The sequence below is a fragment of the Dryas octopetala genome, chromosome 5, assembly GCF_963921425.1.
Source record: "Dryas octopetala chromosome 5, drDryOcto1.1, whole genome shotgun sequence".
NCBI lineage: Eukaryota > Viridiplantae > Streptophyta > Magnoliopsida > Rosales > Rosaceae > Dryas > Dryas octopetala.
Window position 1 is genome coordinate 10,376,329 of NC_141370.1, and position 24,370 is coordinate 10,400,698.

At 36.9% G+C, this 24,370-nt stretch overlaps 1 protein-coding gene across 3 annotated transcripts; it reads right to left on the minus strand.

Moving 5' to 3' along the window:
- Positions 1–1,448: 1,448 nt before the first annotated feature.
- LOC147284176 (uncharacterized) lies at positions 1,449–14,019 on the minus strand. Of its 3 annotated transcripts, none has more exons than XM_086244174.1 (21): positions 13,983–14,019; positions 13,652–13,740; positions 11,650–12,205; positions 10,997–11,091; positions 10,786–10,860; positions 10,526–10,687; positions 10,357–10,435; positions 10,112–10,266; positions 9,681–9,744; positions 8,531–8,610; positions 7,877–7,942; positions 6,900–6,950; positions 6,593–6,744; positions 5,741–5,831; positions 5,168–5,248; positions 4,255–4,332; positions 4,084–4,119; positions 3,895–3,938; positions 3,439–3,517; positions 2,906–2,996; positions 1,449–2,807 (listed from the first exon to the last, which is right to left on the minus strand). In XM_086244174.1, exons 3-21 carry the CDS (start codon positions 12,182–12,184, stop codon positions 1,540–1,542), a joined length of 3,282 nt encoding a protein of 1,093 aa, XP_086100300.1. In that variant the 5' UTR covers positions 12,185–12,205; positions 13,652–13,740; positions 13,983–14,019; the 3' UTR covers positions 1,449–1,539. The 3 variants fall into 3 exon arrangements, with proteins under 3 accessions (XP_086100300.1, XP_086100301.1, XP_086100302.1); XM_086244175.1 differs by lacking the exon at positions 13,983–14,019 and adding an exon at positions 13,886–13,925; XM_086244176.1 differs by lacking the exons at positions 3,439–3,517; positions 3,895–3,938; positions 13,983–14,019 and having other exon boundaries at positions 13,652–13,935.
- Between the last annotated feature and the right edge of the window lie 10,351 nt (positions 14,020–24,370).

Below are 24,370 nucleotides of genomic sequence, written 5' to 3' on the forward strand. Positions count from 1 at the left end.
AGAAGTTGAAGGAGGGGTACGACACTATAAGGACAAAAATATCCCTTAAATATGAGTCATGTGCATAACACATGGGTGTTTTAGATGAAAAATATAACAAAAGTTACAAAAAAGATTAAAGTGATGCTCATGAAATTCATATACTAAAGTGATATTCGGAATATAATTCATGGTATTGTTATAATTAACTCGCCAAAACATATAAATTTGATCTTAATCGTCTCAAAGTACTTAAGCATTCGAACTGAATTTCAAAGTATTGAACTGGGCTTAAGCTAGAGAAGCAATCTTTCCTAAAAGCTCATATTGTCTGATGGTTATGAGATGGATCTTTCTTCTAAGACATAAAATTTTTTTGTGAGATGGTAATACCACGTGACATGCTAACGTGGTGTTATGCATCAACTTAAATTATTTTTTTTCTCACCGCTGATGCATGTACTCTTACTTTCAAAAGGGGACAAAATGACAGAATATAGAAGAGAAACTCCTTGGCGAAAAAACAAGAGGGCTGCTATTTGCACACCCCTAAATTTCTTTTTGCACACCCTTTCTGAAAAAAAAAAAAAATTCAAGAGAAAAGACCATTTGGCCCTTCCTTCACCCACACACCCTCATCCCCATCTCCCCCCCCCCCGTACACACCCCCTTACTCTGTATTTTTTCCCTCCACCCGATCACCACCTTCCTCGCACCAGCAGCACCACATTCCTCGCACCACCACCACCGCGCGCCACCACCTTCCTCGCAGCACCACCACTGCACACAGCACCACCCAAAACAGCCATCATAACCAGCCCGGCAACCCCTCCTCGGCTCCTCCCTCTCTCTCTCTCTCTCTCTCTCTCTCTCTCTCTCTCTCTCTCTCTCTCTCTCTCTCTCTCTCTCCTTCCCTCTCTCCTCTCACCCAAGCAGACAGCCAAACAAATTTTAAAAAAAAAAAAATTGTAGCGGGTTCGGCGGACCATTGCTGAACCCGGTGGTTTCGTTCAACAGGTACCCACCGAATAGAATAGGATTGTTCGGTGGATACCTACCGAACGAAACCATCAGGTTCAGCACTGATCCACCGAACCCGATCCAATTTTTTTTTTTTTAAGTTTTCTTCTCCGGCGCGCGACGGTGAGCTTGTTGGAGGAAGGGAGGTGGTCGGGGTAGGGGGAAGAAAAAGAAGAGGGTGGGGTGGTCGCCGATGGTGGTAGGCTACTCGGGAATGGGTGTGTGCCAGAGAGAGGAGAGGTGGAGAGGGGGTGTGTGGGTGAGGGGGTGTGTAGGGGGGGCGGAGATGGGGATGGGGTGTGTGATTTTTGGGTGTGTGTGTTTTTTTTTTCTGTTTAGGAAGGGTGTGCAAAAAGAAAAATGGATGGAGTATAAGGTCTTTTCCTTTGAGTTTTTTATTTTTTATTTTTAAGGGTGTGCAAAGAGAAGAAAAAGGTGTGCAAATAGCAGCACTCAAAAACAAACTTATTTTGCATTACTGTGAGATTATTGTCTACCCATTTCTAAAATATAAAACAATAAACAGCACTAGATTCTATCCTATATCCTCTGAGATGTTGGTAAAGTCAATGATGCTCCTTGACTGGGAAATTCGTCCATTGAAATAATCGAGTTTTGAGGAAACAACCTCTGAGGTGCTCCAGGAATATATAGCCTCTCAGATGTTGGTGGCATACCAGCATTTCTCTGAACTAATGGAGACATATATAATCTCTCAGAGGCTGAAGGAATAGCATCGGCCCGTTGGGAAGCCGCAGCCAAGTCATCATTTCTTTGAGATGCTGTGGACATATATATTCTCTCCGAAGTTGGATGTAGAGCAATATCAGTTCTCTGAGATGTTGAACCCATATGGTCATGCCGATGAGATGTTGCAGGCATGTATAGCCTTTCAGATGTTGAAAACATGGTGGTGTCCGTCCTAGGAAATGTTTGACCCATACTGTCATTCAGGTGAGATGCTGCCAGCATGTATACCCTCTCAGATGTTGGATGTAGTGCGGTATCAATCCTTTGAGATGTTGCAGTTACACAATCATTTCTGCGTGACATTGGAACCATGTTCTCATGAGAGGCAGGCACATATACCCTCTCAGAAGTCAATGCCATTGAAGTATCAGTCCTTTGAGATGTCAGTGCCAAGTTGCCATTCCTCTGAGATGTAGGCACATGATTCCTCTCAGAACTTGGTGGAATATTTTCAGTCCTTTGAGATGTCAGTGCCAAGTTGCCATTCCTCTGAGATGTAGGCACATGATTCCTCTCAGAACTTGGTGGAATATTTTCAGTCCTTTGAGATGTTGGTGTTGAGGTTTCCATCCAATGAGACGTTTGAGGCATATACATCCTCTCTGAAGCCTGGGAATGTGTCATTGACATACCTTGATTTGGTATATCTCTTTCCTTTGCTGAAGGCATAGCTAGTGACATATCTGCACTGGATAGATCTCTCTCAGATGTTGCTGGCATGACAAGGGACCCTCCCTGACTAGACAAATCCCTAAAAGCTGTTGGAGACACAGATGAGGGTCCTGGGATTGGTAGATCCGCCTCAGACGTGGGAAGGATGGACAGTGGAGCTCCATGGCTTGGTGAATCACTCTCAGATTCTGTGTGCAAGGCTGGTGACGCTCTTAGACTGGACGAATCTCTCTCAGATGTTGAAGGCAAAGCTGAAGACGTGCCTCTACCTGCCAAATCTGTCTCTGATGATGGGGGCACAGCTGCCAACACTTCTAGGGTAGGTAAATCCTTCCACTGTTGCGCAACCGTTTTGATCTGGGTGTAAAATTGCACGCCTGCCTTACCTGCAATTTAGAATCAGGTAGCTGCAGTTAAAGAAATGGTTCTATTATCCTACACCTGTGTTGGGGGGGAGGGGAAGGAGGAAGGAGAAAAGTTATACCACAAATATTGAGATCGCTACCAAAAGATGCCTTGGATCCATTAAATGAGGAAAATGGTAATGGAACTGGAACAGGGACATTGATCCCAACCTGAGACATGTCAAATTCATGTCGGTCAACAACAAGCAAGTCACAGAGCATAAAATTAGAGAAAGGCCACCATATGAGAGCCTTCTCTTTGGTTGCCAAGTTTTCTCCCATTCCCATGAGGATTCCATGAAGAACTTAAGAATATTTATCCAATCAGCAGACTCAGTTCAAACTTCCCATCTCCCCTCCCCACCCCCCCCCCCCCCCCCCCCAACCAATGGTTTCCTCTACTTCGATTAACATGCATGAGAAATCCAGATGTATGTTGGCAACAACTTTTGCACATCTAGCCCAAAGAAGGACCACTACAGTATGCGTGATTGGTGCCTCAAATTGACCAAGGAGGGGGGGCTGGGAATATAATGAATGGACAACGGGCTCATGTAGCATCATTCCATGAAAGTTCTCATGAGCTACATGATAGAAGAAAGGGTTGGCTTACCAGCCCAGCCTCAACTTCATTCTGGAATTTCCTTGCAGCAATGCCAGAAGTTGTGAATATGGAAGCTCCATTACCATACCTAATGAATGGTAAGATAAAATGAGAATATAAAACTGAAAATTGTAAAGAGGGTGTCTATATTTTAAGAGAAAAGCATGTTTCTAGAAGTTGCAATTAATGCCAGAATATTGAAAAAAAGAAAAAAAAAAGCATTGTTTTATTAAAGAAAAAAGAAGGAACCATGTTTCTTATAAGTTGCATTTGGAAACAGATAATGAGAAAGTCTTTTGACCAAAAAAACCAAACAAGAAAGTCTTCATTTCAAAACTTTAGTGAATCTTTGAAACAAAAGAAGGGACAACATACATGAAGTGCAATTCCTTGAACTGAGTTTAAGACACATTAAGACACAGCATTTAAAGGTCAACCTGGGACCAAAAGAGTAAAAACAGGTACCTGCTTCTGTTTATAATTGTTATGGCCTCTTCTAGGCTGGCAGCCTGTTGGTTGTCAAACAACAGAAAGTTTGGTAACTAATCTACAACTTGCACCACAAACTCACTCTCACACATGCAAGAGCACACAAAAGCGAGCAAGCGAGAGAGAGAGAGAGAGAGAGAGAGAGAGTGAGTGAGTAAACAATACCTGCACGCAAAGAAGAACTGGACCAAATATTTCTTCCTGCTCAACACAAGATACAGTGCTGTCAAGAATATGCCAATGTCTTTGGTTCAACTGTTCTTCCACTGAGAATCATAATTGCCCAAGTCCATTTATTCTGAAAACATAGAAGAGCTGGAACATGAAAAGAAATACCTTAAAGCAATCCATGTTGGTTGTAATATCACATAAGATAGTAGGACCAACGAAATTTCCATTCTCGTATCCTGGAACCTACACAAGTAAAGTTTGGAAAATTCAGAGAATGTTTCTAGAAAGCAAGCTCCCTAGTTATAAAATTTTGCCAAAAATCTAATTCCTCAGCATGTGAAATAAAGAACACTACAAGCTCCTCCATTGGCACCACGAGATCAGTGATAAGACATTTTCCAAGCAAAAAACAATACAAAGCACATATTAACAGAAAAGGGAAGGACAAAAAACACAAAATAAGCTAACAGAGAAAGCCACGCCACAGCTATAACAAAATGAAAGAAAAGTAGTCCTTGGAAGTACATGAACAATCATTGATGTTGTGAGTAAAATTCATATACTTTTTTCCCATTTTTCATCCTTTAAATGATTGAATACATATTTTAAAGAACTTTCAAGATACAGTAAAGCTATGCATGATTTGTTCATAAATAGAAAAATTTCTTTTGTATTATATCCATCTCCCTGCAACTACAAAAACAAAAGATTATTTTCTTATTGATAAGTAAATTTCTTAAAAGGCACCAACGGGGTGCAGCCAAAGTACAGTACAGAAGCACACAAGAAACAAGAAAATAGGTGACGATAAAATACACCATCCATGGATATACAATTATCCTTCCTTGATGAGAATCACATCAAGAGAGAACCAAAGTCATATCCCTAAACAGTGCAACTACATGAAAATTACAAAAAATACCTCCCAGAGTTTTGGTAATATACTGAAATTAACATGTGGTTGATAGCAAGCAGAGTTTAACACGTTTCTTGAGTTTGTGTTCATGCATGTGTACATGCGTGAAGCAGGAATTGATTTAACTTAAAATAGATTGAGGGAAAATAACTGAATAAGTACCATAACATTTCTCCCATCAAGAAGAAGTCTAGCACCACTTTCAACACTGCTCTGAACTAATCTGCAGATGGAATCCTTCACCTGTGAGTTAAGGAAGCACATTAAAGACTAAATAATAATGCTTATGCATATCACTTAAACAAGTTATACAACACACCGTTGTAAGAGATTTCAAGGTTTTTTTTATGGATAAAAGAACATAATTACAAAAAAGAGATGGACAAGCATTGCACTTATATAATTAGAGAAAAGAGATGGACAAGTATTCCACCTATGCAAAACTAACTAAAAGCACAAACCAAGTGAAGTCCCACTCAATATAAAACTCGAGCCCGATCAAGACTATAGGGGGCATCCCTATAGTAACTAGACAAAGACGACCACAAGGTGGCCCACTCCAAAACAAAAGCTAGCAGCAACCTACTCCAAATTTGTTAAGTGAAGGAGCAATGTAAAAAAATATGCTTAGTAAATTCACCCGCTGCTTACGATACACAGAAACTCAGCTTTCCAATGTAGTTCCTTTTTGATAAAGCAGATTAACTGGCAGAACATGCATAAGGATTTGTTCACCTCTTTAGTAATAACTGGACCAAGGTCTGCACTGGGATCTGTTCCCACATTCACTTTAAGGGCTTTGGCATGCTCCACAAGCTCACCTTCCCTGAGAAATATAAATAGACGACTCAGTTCAATTAAAACTAGCTATCCCAGGTCCAATAATAAAATTTTAAAAATAAAACTATTTGAATCTATGATAAAATAGTTACAATTTTAGCATTTACATATATATGTTACAGAAAAATAATAAAATTCAAATTGAAAAACTAACATCTAATATAAAAGGAAAAATAATCTTAACCCTACACTACACTACCCAGGTTCTAAAATTGGACATAGTTTTGATTTGGCTACTCTCTTTCCAATTTACAAAAACCCATGAGCAGGCTTAGTAAAATTATTAACTCTTTTCATTAATGTTAACCCATGAGCAGCCGGCAGATCACATCTCTTTTAGTACCATAGATGGACACATGTCACTTGTTTAACAAATTTAAAAGAAGGGTACTTGTAGAGCCATGTGGCACAACAAGAGAGGTTCCTTCTTTGCATCTCTTTTAGTTTACATCTAACTGTTAGATGTAAACTAATATATAGATTACACATAGATAAAGAATGACTAACAATGACCATAAGTTGCAAAGGATGAACAAGAAAGTACCTCGAAGTTGTAAACAAACTCAAGTACTTGAGACTTAAGACACAATTAAGCTGACCAGCACACGTTCTACTGTTCTAGTGACATTCAAACTTTGAAGAAGACTATAGGCATCTAACTACTATTCTTAGATGTAGTTAACTCAGTAGATGGCAAGATACCAAAACAAAAACATTAAAAAGTTGAATATACAAAAAAGGTGATACCATGGCATTGAACCTCCAACAAAAACAGCTGTATTGAGAGCCATACACCTCTGTCCTGCAGCACCAAAGCCAGCAGTAACCAGAGCATTCAAGGCAGCATCCATGTTAGCATCAGGCATGATGATTGCATGATTTTTTCCTCCTATATTGGACTAAGGAGTCAACAGCATCACCAGTAAGTAAAGCAAATATATGTGGATATCAGGTTCTCAACCACACTTTCAAATCAAGAAAATGGTGATTGTGTTTGTGTGTGTGTGTGTGAGAGAGAGAGAGAGAGAGAGAGAGAGAGAGAACAAGTATTCACCTGAACACGCTTTCCCCTAGCAACTGCCCTCGCATATATGTGCATTCCTGCCTTCACAGTATGTGAACAAGAAAGAGTAGTTAGAAAAAGGAAATTAAGCACATTAGTGTAGACCAATGGCGTACTCTATCATAATATTGAAGGTCCAAAGCTAAACACATGACAACCTCTGAGTGGTAAAACTGAACATGCGGACCTACTAAATGTCCGAATTTCAGGAACATGTAAGATTTCAGTGTAGAAAACTAATCAGAGATACTAGGATTTATGAGCTCTTCTTTTATTTTAATGATTTAATTTCATAACCATGAAATATTGATCCAGGAGCATCCAAAAGGCCTTACTAAAGCCTTGCTGGTTTAGCAGTTATGCTCTTAATCATATTAAAATAAGTCATGTGACTATCATATGAGTTTTAACTTTTAAGTATTTTTAAGGGTTGGGATTAAAGGGTTACATTTTTTTTATATGAAGATTAAATGGTTACGTTTGTAATCAATGGCTAGGATGCTAGGGCTGTTGTAACCCCAACATACAGACCTGATTATGAGTCTTTGTGATAAGTTTACAAAAGGAAATATACATCAAATTACAGAACAATTATTGAGCCACTTTTTCCCCAGACATTCGATTATCATCGTTTCGGCATTGATTCTATTGCTTCCTTTCCCTGTTTCTGTTATTCTCTTGCAGAACACAAGACAGATTCTTTTTTTCTTTTTTCTTTTTTATGTTGCAACAGGTATAAAAGCAGTGGGCAGACTAATGAAAGTATTCAGCTCACAAGGAAAATCACATAAACACATTTAATTGTATAATGACTATGAGTCCTTGACCATGTGAAGATGTAGCAAAGCCCGACAAGGTTATATGTAAGTATGCTAAGGTGTTGAGTGCATCTGAACTTAAAATCATATCTTCAGGCACTGCATAGAGATATCAAGAATCATGAAGCATTGAACTGAAAATTAACTTACTGTATTCGAGCCAACAAGCGATACAGCTTTTATATCATCATCATCACAGATATAGTTAACAATGTCCTGCTCACATTGATTTCAAGGAAAAATAAAGGTCAGTGATAAAGGTATTATAGAAAATGTACCAAAGATTTATTAGCGAGCTACCCCATATTTTAAAACTTTCATTAAACATTTAAGTCAGTATAAAAACTATAAGATTCTGAAGAGGTAATGGGTTAGAAAAGAAAAGGAGAAAACTAAGATAATGTCTCTCAAGCAAGAATGACTCCACCCCTAAAACATGGGCCAATCTGGGGAAGAGTGGGAAAATTAGTTGCTAACATAGCACCATCAGAATCTACAACAAGCTGTCACTACACAATCACCTACATCACAGCATAACAATTTGAAAAAATATACAGTGCAATGGGAATGCCCAGCAGCTAACGCAGACCCATATTATTGCCACCCCACGAACTCAAACAAAAGGGCTCAAACGTAAACTAAATGGCCCACACCTTGTCTAATAACAGAGATAACATTTCTTTTTATAGTCTTGCTAGTTAAAGAGTAGGAGGTTCCAAGGCTAGAATTGTGGAAAATAGGTATATATGGTTAATGATCATAAGAATGATAGAGAATAAGGAGATCCTGGCAAACATAACTTACATGGGTGCCATGAACAACATTTAAGACACCATCAGGCAAACCAGCCTCCTTGGCAAGTGCCGCAAGTATCATTGAAGCCCCTTAAACAAAAATAATATCAACCATTTCAATTTGTCAATATGGGGGAAAAAGAAAATGTAAACATAAGATTGGATTTTTAGGAAGATAAACGTAAAATGAAATGAAATCAACAATGATGCAAGTTGTAACATACAACAACTTACATTATCACCAATTGGTCACTGTGCAGACATCATTAAAACATATCTGAATACCATACACAAAATTAAAAAAGCATTTCAATATTGATGTTTTTTTTCCTCCTTTTTGTATGGAAAAACCTAGGACCACTTCAACCCCACCCCACACCTCAGCTTTACCACCCTTCTTATAGTGAACAGGTTTCCACCTAAAACCAAGGCACGAGAGCAGTTGCATTGATTAAATGCATGCCCAAATGCACACATGTATGCACTAGCGTAACTTAATTGTTCTAAAAATCCTGAAATTTACGGTACAATTACAATTTACAAATATTCAGTATATCACCTGCAACTCCCAACTCAATAACCTTTTCCACCTCTTATATTCATTAATTAGATGTCTTCGTATCAGGAAACTTCTATATACATGTGCCCAAAAGCATGCACGCATGAAACTTATATGTAGATCTTGAAATTCATGTTATGATTACTATTTACAAGTATTATCACCCACACCTCAGCCAACCTCAAGAACCTTTCCCTCCACCTATATTAATTAACTAGATGTCTTTGTATCTGGAAACTTCTGTAAACATGGCTCACTACGTAGGACTTTGATACATATGAAAATCAGTAAAGCAATGGGGGTGTAATTTCAATTGGGCATGACTTATCAGTGCAAGCTTTGCTCCAAACCAAAACTTCTTGGCAGGCAGTAGATCCATTGATAATGAATGGAATTATACAGTTCACCACCCTCCATAATATTGCTTAAAGCAGCCACCGCACACCTGCTTGCATCCACATATAAAGCATGCAATGTCCCAGTCTCATGCAAAATATATATATATTCAGCTCACCCATATAAAGGTAGTATCTCCTCAAACAAGTTTACAAAAGCATCAAACAAGAATATATGAACACGATAATAAGGGAATCAAAGTCACCTGGATTTTTTTCACATGGCTTAAGAACAAATGTATTTCCACATGTAACTGCAATTGGGAACATCTGCAAATCATGGAAACATTACTTAGGAGGAAACTCCCCTTATCTATTTCGCAGACCATGCAAATAAAAGGACTCTTAACTTCTAAAAAAAAAAAGTTGTATGATTAACAAAAAAAGTTTACCACACTTGCATAAACTAAAATTTGAAGAAAAGCTACCAAGAGAAGATTTAAGGATAATCATGTAAACATAATCTAAAAGTCTGTTTATCGTAGTTTAAAGGAATGATGAAATGCATGAGAAAATAAGCACCTCAACATGAACTAAAGAGGGAGCAAACTAATAAAAAATGTCACCCAACTCCTGCACTAGATTTTAAAATTATGAAAAACAAACAACCAAAGAAAGAAAGGTAATGCAGACATACCCACAAGGGAATCATTGCTGGAAAGTTGAAGGGACATATCCCGGCACAAACACCAAGTGGTTCCCTAATGCAGTATGTATCAATACCATTAGATGCATTAGGAATAAATTCCCCCATTTGTAGAGTTGCCATCCCACAAGCATGTTCAACCACCTCTAAAAGAAAAAAGAAAAGCAACCCACTTTTTGGTAACACTGGATCATAACAGTAACAGAAATTGCAATAACACACATGCAAAGACTGACCTAAACCACGGAGCACATCACTCTCGGCACCCTTCAACGTCTTGCCCTGTTCTATGGTGATATTCATGGCAAGCTTGTCCTGAAAAGAGTAATATTGTGTAGTCCGCATTGAGATTCATAAGTTCAAGATAGAAGACAATTATGAATTTATGCAATTCCAATTACTGACAATATCTCTCCGGATGAGCTCTTGTAGCTTAAACATGATACGTTGACGAGTGGTAATAGGTGTGTTTTTCCATGACGGAAAAGCTTGCTTGGCTGAGCTAACTGCAGCCTTGAACTCTTCATAGGTAGTTAAAGGAACATGAGAAACAACCTCTTGTGTTGCCTAATTAAGAAATCAAATATATAATTAATAATACCACTGATAAGTGTGTCTATCAAGAAGAAAATAAGATGATAACTAATTGAATTTTGGGAACTTACAGGATTTATTACATCAATGATTGAACACCCTTGCGAATCAACAAATTTCCCTCCAATAAAATTAGGAACCTTCAGCTACAATTAAATCTAAAATAAGTTTGTGATACAGGAACCCAACTCATTCAAAGAAAAGCAGAGATAGACAGAGAAGAAGTAAAAATGAAATTCAGCAAAGCAGCCTTATTCCATCACTTTTAACATCAAACCTTACCGGCTGGTTGCTTTGCTTTAATGACACCCCACTGGGAGCAGCACTTGTATTCAGCAGAGCAGACCTGTCAGGTCTCCATGACTTGAAACTTTTCTCTGCAAGAAAAAAATTATAAAATATAAGTTTCTATTACTGACAGCTGAAAATTTTCTCATCTTTTCTACCCATACCGTCAAGAAATAGTCAAAACCTTCACAATTTTTTGGCACTAAAAGCTTTCCTTCCAGCCTACAAATCAACGAATATGCACATGCCTGCTAACCTTGTAAAGTTCTGCAACTTTTTGCCCATCTTAATTATCATTATCAGTCACTCAAATTCTTATGACTAAAAATCAGCATACATTCTAGTATCAAAAACTAATACCAATGTAGCTGTAACCTATGTTTAGCTTACAGAAGTGTGGTGAAAGCTTCCACTTATATGATCTTAGTGGCCATTCAAATGTCATAAATTTTATGATAAAAATAATTGTTCTCAACAGTAACGAAGTCCACATCATTCCCAAATACTAACTATGCATAAAGAACCTAATAAACGGGCCACATTAAGACACCACTACTCACTAAGACACTGCGTAATGGTACAGATTCTGTTTTCTAGCATTCTTAGCTTTATATGAACTAAATTTTCAGAAATTTGGGTACAAGAACCTGATAGATTTCCTTGGCGGATCTTGGCTTTGAGGTTATACAAATGCCTTGGTGTTGATTGAAGCTCAGGATTAACTTGCTTGAGAGCCTTAAGAACTTGACGTGGTTTTACACCAGCTTCAGTCATTTGCTTGATTTGCCTGACTTCCTCCTCAGTAAAGCGACGACTATATGGATGCTCTGACATGTCCTTTAAGGCATCATGGTTGTGCTCCCCATTTTTTATCGTAAGCACCCATAAATCATCTTCCTTTTTCCCAATGGCTTCAAAAGGGCAGTTTATAAGGCGTGAACTAGCTTTCCTTTTGCGTTTGCTTTCATCAATTTTACGCCTATTACGATAAACACCTCCTCTATCACAACCAAGGATGACTCTTCTGTCTTTCCTGGACTTCTTGATGGTCACCACATATCCTTGACTAGCACCAAAATCACGAACATATTTGATGAGGTCTTCACGATCTTGAAACGTTCCAGGTTGTGGAGGAAGCATCTTGTCCTGCCTTGAAAGCTCAATTTGACTTTGAGTTTCCATTCCGATGACAGAAAGAAAAAGCTGACAGGGAAAATAAACAATATAAATTTGATATTGTATAACAAAGAATAGATTAAAAACTTTACTTCTCATAAACATGTGTAAATCACAGCAAGACACAACCCAATATACAAGAGAAAACCCTTAAAGTGGAGAAACCAAAGAGATATGGATATATATATAAAAATGAGCTCCCAAGGCTTTGACCATCAATAAGTCCAGAGAACATCAAGCATCAAATTTGATTATTCAAATTTGCTGAATTTTTAATCTTGTAGTCCAATGCTACTACTAATATAGTCATTTTTCAGTTGAAGAAAATAGTTGAACCACAGACCCACAAACCAATTATACAAATTATGCTTCACTACCTTGGAAAGAGAATTTTAGCACACCACATAGGTCATGTTTAAATTATTTAGGCGTATTCATGCTATAAAAAATATAGGCTATCTAATGTTAAAAATTGTGCAATAAATATACGTAGGAACATAGCGTGCAACCCATACAACCAACAGTGAAATTTTTTAACTCCAAGCATACCAAACCAGTTGTTCATAGTAATCCATGTGTAGAATAGGGAAAGACAAATCAAGGGTTAAATTATAATTCTAAATAAATTAAAAATGGGCAACTTGGTTCTCATCTTATAACCTTTGGGCACAGATAAATCCCAAGCTTTGACACTGGTAACAAGAGTTGTACATGGAAAATCCAACAATAGACAGGAGAAGATGACTATATGGATGCATAATTTTTTATTTTCAAATATTAAACAAGTATATTATTTTCCCTTTTTTCATAAATAAGGATTCTGCATATTTTTTATTCAAATAAACTCTGCACCATTTAAGCGCATATGAATATGGAGATACAGCACACATTGCCCAAAAATAGGGGGCAGAGACATAAAGATTGGTAAGACTACTTAATAATGCTGAACAACCAATGAATCCCATTATCAAACCCGGAATTCAATTTTTTCCATCAGTGAAATTTTCATCAAGATTAGCCACGAAAAAAAAAATGTCCAAGCTCCAATGCATAGTATCAGCCTTGTATTGACCATAGTAAATAATTTTGGTATTGTCAGACATCAAAACACGATTAGATTGAAATGCCACAGTGTGCTTGAAATGCAAATAAAGTCAACACGGTTTCTCAGACTCCAGAAAAGTAACCATGGGAAGGAAATGATTGCTTAAAACTAGTATGTTGCCAGTGTTGCTCATAATCTACTCTAAGACTAAAATTAAACAACTATTCAGCTGCTCATAAACCAACCAAACAAAAACAACAATCAGTGTTAGAGTGAAACGCCTCTTGAAAACACAAATTACCTCATTATCATTAGCAGTGATTTCCATCAAAAATCAACAAAAACAAAACTACATAATCATCATTACACATAACAGTACCCAAAAGGAAAAACACGTGAGAATCCAATCAACCAAAGGTGAATGTTACCTGATTGGAAATCCCACTAGAAAATTCCTAGGTCAGTGAAAACTTGCACTTGCAGAGAACCCTAAATTTCACCTCCAACACAAAAATACCTAGAAACCAAATTCACCACAGTATTTAAATTAATCCCAGAATCAAATTTCAATGGAAACAAACCTCAAACTTAGAAACAACAGATATAAGGAATCAAACAGATCAATATTGCTTCAATTGAGACCCAATTTTACTGTTACATACCAAAAACATTTGACGCAATAAATTCATTTTTTCTAAAATAAATTACTTAGCTTTTGATCTCAAAAATGGAAAGTGAGGGAAAAAATTTGAAGCTTACGGAAAGGATCGGGACGCCCACTAGTTTTGATAATCAGGGACGCCCTCACTTGCTTCAACGACAGTGCCCCCAGAGAGTTTCAGATACAGTCTTCGCCACGTGTCAAAGTGGCGCGTGTGAGTTGCAGTGGGTTCGGGTTGATTGGTGCGTGGTATTCACGCTCGTCAGGGAAGAGTGGGGGTTGTGTTTTTCGTTTGGTTTTTCAACGGCTGTTTTGGCACTTCAACGCTTCTCGGGACGGGTGTGAATGTGTGATGGTGTCCCGTTTATCAAAACGGAAGAAGGGAGGTGCGTTGCGTTTCGTCCTTTTAAGTTAGAGTACGACACTTTTGTGGATGTCGTTTAAATCGCTTTCCATCCATGCTTGACCGTAATAAGATGGTGAGTGCTGTTATTTGATAACCTTTTTTTTTTCTTAAATAATTTCAATAATTTTTTAGTTTATGTATCAAAATTAAATAGCATTTTAAATTAGGTACTAATTGAAAAATCAAACAAAATAATAAAGTAAAATGTATTAGAATTTACAAATATTACATCACATGCTACTAAAATAAAAAAATAAAAATAATATTACATCACAAATATTACATTAATTTATACTATATTGTATTAAAAAAAAATCAATCCAGTCACAACTTAATTGTAACTGTTTTAGTAAATTAAAAGAGACAACTCACACCACTATATTATGCATTATTTTGAGTAAAAGTATTATTTTGACCTTTATTTATACTATAATGTAGTATAATTTCTCTAAAAAAATTTTAATTTAATCACAACTTAACTGTGACTGTCGTTCAGTCACAACTAAATTTGAAGTTGTGAGTGTCGTACAGTCAAAACTAAATGTGAAGTTGAGACTATATTAACAAATTTTCAAGATAATATAAAAGCTTCAAGGGCAATTTTGTCAAAACTTTATAAATTTTAACTAACACCTATCATATGTGGGTTAAAAAACAAAAATGTCAAATGAAAAAAACTCAAATCAAAGGGGCCAACATATTTGTGACATAATCTAAAAAACTACATTTAAATTTGGTAGTTCAATTGAAATATTATATAGTCTTCATACTATACCAAAAAATTATAGGTCTATTGATTTTAATTACTAAATTTCAATAACTTTTTAGTTTAAGTACCAAAATTAAATAGCATTTTAGATTAGATACTAGTTGAAAAGTCAAACAAATTAATAAAGTAAAATGTATTAGAATTTACAAATATTACATCACATACCACTACAATAAAAAAAAAAATATTACATCATAAATATTACATTAATTTATACTATATTGTATTAAAAAAAAATCAATGCAATCACAACTTAACTGTAACTGTCTTGGTAAATTGAAAGAAACAACTCACACCACTATACTATATATTATTTTGAGTAAAAGTATTGTTTTGACCTCTATTTATACTATATTGTAGTATAATTTTTTTAAAAAAAATTTAGTTAAGTCAGAACTTAACTGTGACTGTCTCACAACTTAGATGTGACTGTCGTTCAGTCACAACTAAATTTGAAGTTGTGATTATCATACAGTCACAACTAAATACATGTGAAGTTGAGATTACATTAGCAAATTTTTAAGATAATATAAAAGCCTCAATGGCAATTTTGTCAAAACTTTATAATTTTTAACTAACACTCATCATATGTGGGCCAAAGAATAAAAATGTCAAATGAAAAAGGCTCAAACCAAATGGGCCAACATATTTGTGACCTAATCTAAAAACAACATTTAAATTTGGTAGTTCAATTGAAATATTATATGGTCTTCATGTTATACCAAAAAATTATTGGGATTTGATATTTAATTCTAATTTTCTAAAAAATTATTGGGATTTAGTATTTAATCCTAATTTTATATTTTTCTTTTTGCACACTCCCACCAATTTATTTTGTGAAATTACTTAATTGACACAAAAAGAAATTACCTTAAAGGACAACCCACATTATTTGAAAAAAAAAAAAAAAAAAAAAAAAAAAAATCTCTCCTTACACACCCCCAACCCAACACTCCTAAACCACAACTACACACCTCACCCTCAACCTCACCTCCAACCACAACCAAAACACACCACACCCGTGACCCCACCTCCATCCCAAAATTGACGACACTCACCTCCCGCCGTCAACCCGCCTTCATCGCCGCCATGCATCATCTCTTCACCATAGTTATTGGAAGTTGAAGACATGCCCTAACCTAAATTTTTTGGATTTGAATGTAAATCTAATGCTTTCTTATTTAATTTCAATTGGTTAATCAATTTCAATACCTTTTTTGTCTGTTTGCTATGATTTGGAGTGAGGTTTTTTAGAGTGCAAGAGTGAATTTTCTGGTTATTTATTTTCGGATTCACAGGTCATTCGGCACTGGTCTGCTGAACATTTCGATTTCGTTCGGTAGTAAGCTGTCGAACCTTTCAGTTTCGTTCGGTAGTAAGCTGTCGAATGAAACTAAAAGGTTCGACAGCTTACTACTGAACGAAACCGAAATGTTTTGTAGCTTACTACTGAACGAAACCGAAATGTTCGGTAGACCAGTACCAAATGACCTGCTAAACCTTATAACTCAAACCTGAAATTTCAATCTTGAAACCCAGAAAACCCATACTCCAAATTATCTCAAACAGATAAAAATAGGTCTTGAGATGGATTAACCAATTTAAATTTGATAAAAAAACCTAGATTTGCATATGAATCAAAATAATTTAGCTTAAGGCATAACTATGGGTTGACAACAATGACTATGATGTTGTATTAAGGTGGTGAGACCACCAACAACGGATTGACAGTAGTGAGTTAACGGCGATTTCAATGGCTGAGTTGACGGCGATGGTGACGGCTTCGATAATGATGTTGGTATACAGGGGTTTGTTCTTGGTTAGTATCGGGTGGGCGTGAGGTTGAGGGTGGGGGTGTGTATTATCTAAAAGGATTGAGTGGGTGTGTATTGTTTGAATGAATTGGGTGGGGTGTGTGAGAGAAATTTGGTAAGATTAATGAGATTGAGAGTATTTTGGTAATGAGAGGGGTGTGTTAAAGATAAATTTTACATTTTAAAAAATTTTAGGAGTATAGGAGAAAAGTGTGTGCAAATAGCAGCTCTCTTTCCATTTTATGCATAGGTATGAGTGCAATCAAGTAGGGAATGAAATCAATTATATTATTTGGTTGCAAATAAGAGTCAAGTTTGGAATAAAAAGTGGGCTCATGGTTAGAGTTCTAAGACTTGGCCCATAAGGTTTATTGCTTATAGGCTAGAGTTCTATCCCGTTTGAAGTTGAGGTTCATGTTTGGGGACCAATCTTGGCTTTGTAGCTAAGGCTTAGATTTGGAGTTCGAGATTTGGGTACAAGGGGTTTAGTTTATGGGGCTTAGGATTTATGACATGTTTACTAATATGTAATCAGAATCAAATTCCTCTAGAATAAAGAGTTGGATTCTAATTCATGTGTTTACTAATCAATAAAAACACAAGTGGGGCCCATATGAAATAAGGAATTCAATTCCTTATTTTGGAAGAATTGGATTCTTAGGTGGGGGGTGGTATTCTGATTCCTTATTTTGGAGGAATTCAATTCCTTATTTTTTTTTTCCTATTATACCCTCACATTATTAACTAGCATATAAAATAATTTATTTAGAATAAAGGTATTTTAGTAATCAAATGCCCACATGATATTATGCCTACTTTGATTCCAGATAATTTAGTAAACAGCTTCAATGAGAATCAAATTCATCCTCAATCCAATTCTTCATCAATTCAATTCATCCTAATCCGATTACGGATTAGTAAACATACCATTAGAGTTTGGGAATCAAGACTAGGGTATGAGGTTTGGTGTCCTTGTCCTGCATCCTATGCCTTTGGTTCATGGGTCCAAAGTCCAATGTTCGAAATATGAAGCTCCTTAAATTTGTGAATCATAAGAATGAAATGAGCATTAATTCATCACCTTAAATTTGGATTCTCCTTCACTTATTTTGGAGGGAAGGAAATAATTTGCTCATTCTCAAAATTTGCTCATTCTCAAACTATAAGTCTGATTTAATAGCATACTCGAATTATCCACCTCGATTGAAGCTCTCGGTGAGCTGTAAAAGCATTAGAATTTTTTCTAAATAGAAAGCATTAAGCGATTTGCCTACTTAGGGCCCGGTTGACACTATTTCTTAGGCAGCACTTTTGCTAGAAGTGCTCATGCTCAAAAGCACATACAAATTTTTACAAAATTTTAAGTGCTTCATACAAAAGCACTTGGAAAATGATTCCTCAAGAAGCTCATATCTCTAAAAACTCCTTAAAAGCACTTTTTTAATTTATAAACACTTATTACCAATTAATGTTAAATGATACCAATTAACGCTTTTACTAATTTGAAAACGTTTTTGACCTCTACAAGTAAAGGCATGTAATTTGGGAAGTGAAATGCCAAGGCATATCTCTATTTTCCTTCTATGTGAGCCATATAATGGAACGGTCTTCCCACATGAATACCCAATTCATTTAAATATTCATTCTAATGAACCAAACATCACCTTCAGTTTGATTGGCCCTAGTTTTTGAAAAACCTAATAGACTTTGCCATACTCGAAATAAATTTGAAAATTTAGTTTTAGGGTTTAGTGCATACAATCCCATCAAGGACTCATTTTACACCCCCTAAGAATCTATCCATATTGTATACTAACATCTAGATTTTTAAGATAAATATTAAAAAAAAACACAAATACACAAAAAAAGTACATGTTTATTGCATGGATGAAATAAATAGCGCAAATACTAATAAATTTAAATGTAATGACTAGGGGTGGGTTCGGTACGGGAACCGTACCGAACCTTTAATACCGCATGTCGGGCGAAGGAGGTCGGAATTCTTGTATTTCGGCTCTGATACCGTACCGCTAGAATGCGGTAACCGCACTTATCGGTGCGGTACGGTGTTTTGCGGCATCGGGCGGTATTGGTAATACCGAACACCTGAATTGCACAGCCTAATCCCATTCGATAGCAGCAGTTTATTGCAAACACTCATCAAATCTGCAATTTGAAGCCTAAAATGCTGTTCAACCAAAATAAACTATGGATTCAAAATGGCCAGATGGAAGGCAGCAATATGTTCTACAAATATGTCATCCATAATTCCATACAAATATACAATATACAATACCAATACCTAAACAAATATTCAAAATCACATATCAATATGTCATCCATAATTCCATATCAATACCTAAACAAATCCAAGTCTCACACACATACACTTAACCTGTGAATAATTAACAAATTAGAAGGAGGAAAATGGCATCAGAAATCATACAAATGAAACAGCCATTAGAAATCAACCTTAAGTTACAACCTTGCAAATTACAAATTACAAACTTAAGTTTAAAACTTAAATTATACAAATGAAACAAGTTCAACAACCATCAGAAATCAACCTCTGCAGCTGGAAAATGGCAGATGGAAGGCAGCAGACAGAAATAATCAACCTCTGCAGCTGGAAAATGGCAGATGGAAGGCAGCAAATGAAACAACCATCAGAAATCAACCTCTGCACCAAACCAAGTGTGAGTGTGTTTGCACAAGTGTCTTAGTTTGTGTAAATGTGTCAATATTTAAACCCACAGATAAACCCCAAATCGCATCCAACCCCTAACCCTAACTCTAGCACTATCCCAAATTTCCAATCATCAACCAATTCAAAACAAAGGGGTATTATTGTATTAATGTTAAAAGAAATGACATCAAAAGCTGGTAAGCAACCCAATCCATCAAGGATCACACCACTGTTATGCTATCTCCTAAGTAGATTGTGGCAGCCCAACCCCAGCTCGGCAGCTACTCCATTTTTTTTTATTGAGACCTACCCCTTCACTCTTCTTCTTTAAATTTTCTTTTTGGTTCAGTTCTTACATTCTCTAGGAGCTGCAAGACCCAGGTAAGTTGAATCTATGGTTAATTTCTATTCATTTTTCATTTTCACTTTTCGCTTTTCTCTTTAATTTCTAGGGTTTAAATATATTTCTCATTTCTGTTCAGTTTAGTCTTCACAAATGTCAGCCACTACACCAGCCATCCCTTCCCCTGTCTCTGTTGCTCTCTTTTCTCTCCAAATGACACGCAAGCCATAGCAACAGAACCTCTCCCCCTTGCTCTCCTTTTTCTTTACTCTCTCACATCCCCACTGCAAGGTAATCTCTCTTAATTTCTGAATTTAGAACTACTATTGTTAAATTTTTATTTTGGTCACTGAGTTATATAATTTTCCCTTTCAGTTCCCTCTGTCTCTCAAATCCCGAATCCAATTAATACCATAATTGAGTTGCTGAAGGTGAGTTCCTAATTTAGGTAATACAAGTATTTATAAATACTATAGGTTGATGATGAAGCTGTATGATAATTAAGGAACACTGAAATAACTTATTCCTCATTATTATGGACATCAATTCCAACCAAGATATATGAAACTGCACTGCATAAAAATTAAGGAAAACATAAACACCAGAACTCATTCAAAAGTCAGTAATATGGATAGACATTTAATCTAACCAAAATACATGAAACTGAACAAAGATGGCAATTCTAAGGTCTTATTCAAGCATGCATATATCCAAGAATTTAACTATTGCAACATTCAAAAAGGGGATAAGTATGCTTACCCATGAGAAATGGCCACCATGAAATCTGTTGTCTGTGCCAGCCAAAAAAACTACTTAAAAAATGCATAAAATGGATGGAAAACCACTGTTATGCTATCTCCCAACAGAAATTAAATAAAACATTACGCCAGCAAGTACCTCAGATTTAATCATGTAGTAGTAGAAGAAGGAGGCATGGCACTTGCACTGGGTCCACTTGCACTTGCACTTGCACTTGCACTTGCACTTGCACTTGCACTTCCTTGAATCAAAGTGGAGGCTGCATGTAAAATAAATTACAAACTTAGACACATAACAGAACAATCAATATAATTTAAATTGCATTGAAATTTGAAACACCAAAATCTTACTTGCTTCTATTTCTTCAAGATCCCTATAAAATTCAACCTCTTCGTCCATTGGTTCCTTGTAGAAGCTAAATTCTTCGGCTCTAAGCCAATCATTAGTACACACTAATGCCTCTACCATTTTTGGAGTCAATGACGCTCTAAAAGGATCAACAATCCTCCCTCCTAGGCTAAAAGCATTCTCACTAGCAACGGTAGAACTTGGAATTGCAAAGATATCCTTGGCAATCTTTGCAAGGATTGGATATCTTGTTGCATTCACTTTCCACCAATTCAAGATGTTGAAATCAGCCGCTGTTGCACTCTCAAAAGGATCCAACAAGTATTTATCCACTTCATTGGATACTTCCACAAGTCGTTGCTCAACCCTTTGTTGTATAAGGACTCTCCACATTTCGGCTCCTAGATCTTCTTCTACATCATCATCAGCCATCTCAATCCTTACCCGACCCCCTACATATCGGGCAGCTTCACTCTCATTGGTTCCACTCCCTTTATACTCATCATACAAAGCAAGCAAGCATTGTTTAACCTCACCCACAACTTCTTCAACCCTAGATGGATCGGCTCCAATATTGGAGAAGGATATTTTAATCATTTCAAATTTAAGTCTAGGGTCTAGTGCTTCAGCTACAAATACAAGCTTGTTTATTATCTCAAAACTCCCCCAATACTTGTCAAATTTGGCCATCATTGAAGAAGCCACCCTTTGCAATGTAGGATCTCTTACATCACTCACTTTTTTCAGTATCTCACTTTGTAACCCAACCATTTGTTGCCAAATTATGGGTGAAGTACAAGTCTTGGTGGCACTAAGTTTCAATGTTGTTTGATAAAATCTTTTAAGAAAATGCACATAGGCTTTTGCCTTGTCCCAATCCTCATCTCCCGGGGGCCCCACTCTCTTAACTAGGTTTCTTGATGCATCCTTTTCATACTCATTAAAATAACTCACAAAAGGAGCCGATTCATCCCCCATCCTTTTGAACACCATCCTATACTTGAATGCACTGTCAAGCATCTTATAAGTGGCATTCCACCTTGTAGAAACATCCATAGGCACATTTGCCATCTTGTCCATGCACTCTAAGATGGCAAATTGCCTAAACTTGTCTAACCTAGCTGGGGATGAGTGAATGTACTTCACACAATTCCTTATCCCCTCAATTGAGCTATAAAGCTCCTTCAACCCATCCTTCACAATTAAATTCAAGATGTGACAAGCACACCTCATATGCAAGTACTTGCCATCAAGCATTAAAGTTTTTAATGCCTTGAACCTTTTGGCCATGTACTCAACAGCCCCATCATTTGTCTTAGCATTATCCACTGTAATGCTAAACACCTTTTTCTATCCCCCAACTGTTCAAACACCCCTCTAGACACCTCCCTATATCTTCCCCCTTGTGACTTGTGATCTTAGTGAAATTAATGATCCTTTTATGCAAATTCCAGTCACTGTCCAAGAAATGGGCAGTGACTACCATATAATTGATGTTTTGGATCGAGGTCCAAGTATCGGTTGTGATACTTACCCTTTGGTCACCTATCACACTTAATATCTTAGCCCTTTCCACTAAGAACAAATCCCACACTAGGGCAGCCACCTTCTTCCTATCGGGAATCTTGAACCTAGGTTGAAGATCTTTGATGAAGGCTCTCCACCCTTTTCCCTCAACTGTCCTAAAGGGCTGCTCATCAATAATGATGTATTGCACAAGCATTTGTTCATGTCTTTGTTGGTTAAAGGACCAAGGAACCAAAGGAGCACCAATTGTCTCATTTGTCAATAAAGGTTGAGTAGGATCCCCCTTATCATAAAAAGGACTAAGCTTGCATCTATCTAGGTGACTTCTCAACCCAGTGGTCCCATTCTTCCTAGAATCAGCAGGTACCTCCTTTTGGCAATAGTTGCAAACCCCCATGGTATGCTTTACCCCCTTATCATCTGTTTTTTGGATTTTCTTGCAGTGTTCCCACACAATAGAACTACCCTTTTTCCTCTTTCCTCCCACTTCAGCGACTGTTTGGGGTTGAGATTGTGTTTGTGGTGAAGGTTGTGTTTGGGGTGAAGGTTGTGTTTGTGTTTGGGATTGTGGTACAGACCCTAATGAGGCACCTAGTGTATTTGATTGGCTAGAGGAATCCATCATATCCTAAAACAGAGACACAAATCTTAGGTGGAAAAATGCAACCTTGCAAAATGCAAATCATACAACCTTGTAATCTAATACACTAATACATGTCAATTAGTCAATATGTCATACTAATACTAACATTTCAGCAAGCACAAAGCACAATTAACAATCACATATTCACATTACACAATCCCAAAATCAAAGCACAATTAACAAGCAGCACAAACCCTTAACCCCAAAATCAAAATCACATATTCACATTACACAATCCCATTACTTCAATTTATTCAAAATCAAACCCAATTCATGTCAACTAAGCCAAACTAAGTTACTAAGCCATGAAATATTGAAATCCATATACCTGATCGTTGCCACCAGCCAGCTTCACTCTCAATCTCTTAACAGTAAGCAACTAAGCACTAAGCACTAAGCACTAAGCAACACGAAGCTTCAACCTTGCAAGGAAACCATGAAGATCAATTATATTTCAAGCCATTTATATATGCAGATTACAAACCCTAACCCAAAACCCTTAATTAATCCCTAATTTTAAAACCCTAATTGAGAAATTATCCTAATTCGAAACCCTAAATTGAAACCCTAATGAATTCCTAACAAACAAAATATAAATTGAAACTTTGAAACCCTAAATTTAAACCCCAATAAATTGAAACCCAAAAAACCCCAATTCGAAACCCTAATTGAGCAATTACCTTCTGATTGGCGTGGCGTGGGTGATTGGGCCGTGAGACAGAGAGAGAGAGGCGACGAGTAACGACGGTGGTTAGACAGAGAGAGAGGCGACAATGGTTACTGAACTTACTGGTTAGACAGAGAGAGAGGTGGTGATTGGTGAGAGTCGTCAGACAAAGAGAGAAAGGGAGAGAGGGAGGCGACGGTGGCTGAACTGGTGGTTTAAGGTGGTGGTGGGTCGTGTTTGGGGTCTAAGATGGTGGTGGTGGTGGTCGGAGATGCTGTAGTGGTGGTCACTGGAGATGGCGAGATGCTGTAGTGGTTGGGAATTTGGGAAGGAGACTTCGAGAGTGAGAGAGAGACAGAGACTTCGAGAGTGAAACCAACAAAAAAAATCTGTTTCGGTATAAAATTAATCAAATAAATGTATAAAACTGATTTTTTTTTTTTTTTAAATTGGTATTCGGTATCGGTATACCGCTGGTATTGTATTCCGTAAGCCGATGCCGTTACCAAAATAGACGGTTCGGA

Bases quoted from the DNA above. Each gene is read 5' to 3' on its own strand.
- LOC147284176 (XM_086244174.1), bottom strand. From the start codon at position 12,184: ATGGAAACTCAAAGTCAAATTGAGCTTTCAAGGCAGGACAAGATGCTT. The intron at 4,120-4,254 runs GTATTTCTTTTC...TGTGTTGAGCAG, and splicing joins CCAACATGGATTGCTTTAAG to GAAGAAATATTTGGTCCAGT. The intron at 2,997-3,438 runs GTAAGCCAACCC...GACATGTCTCAG, and splicing joins ATGAAGTTGAGGCTGGGCTG to GTTGGGATCAATGTCCCTGT.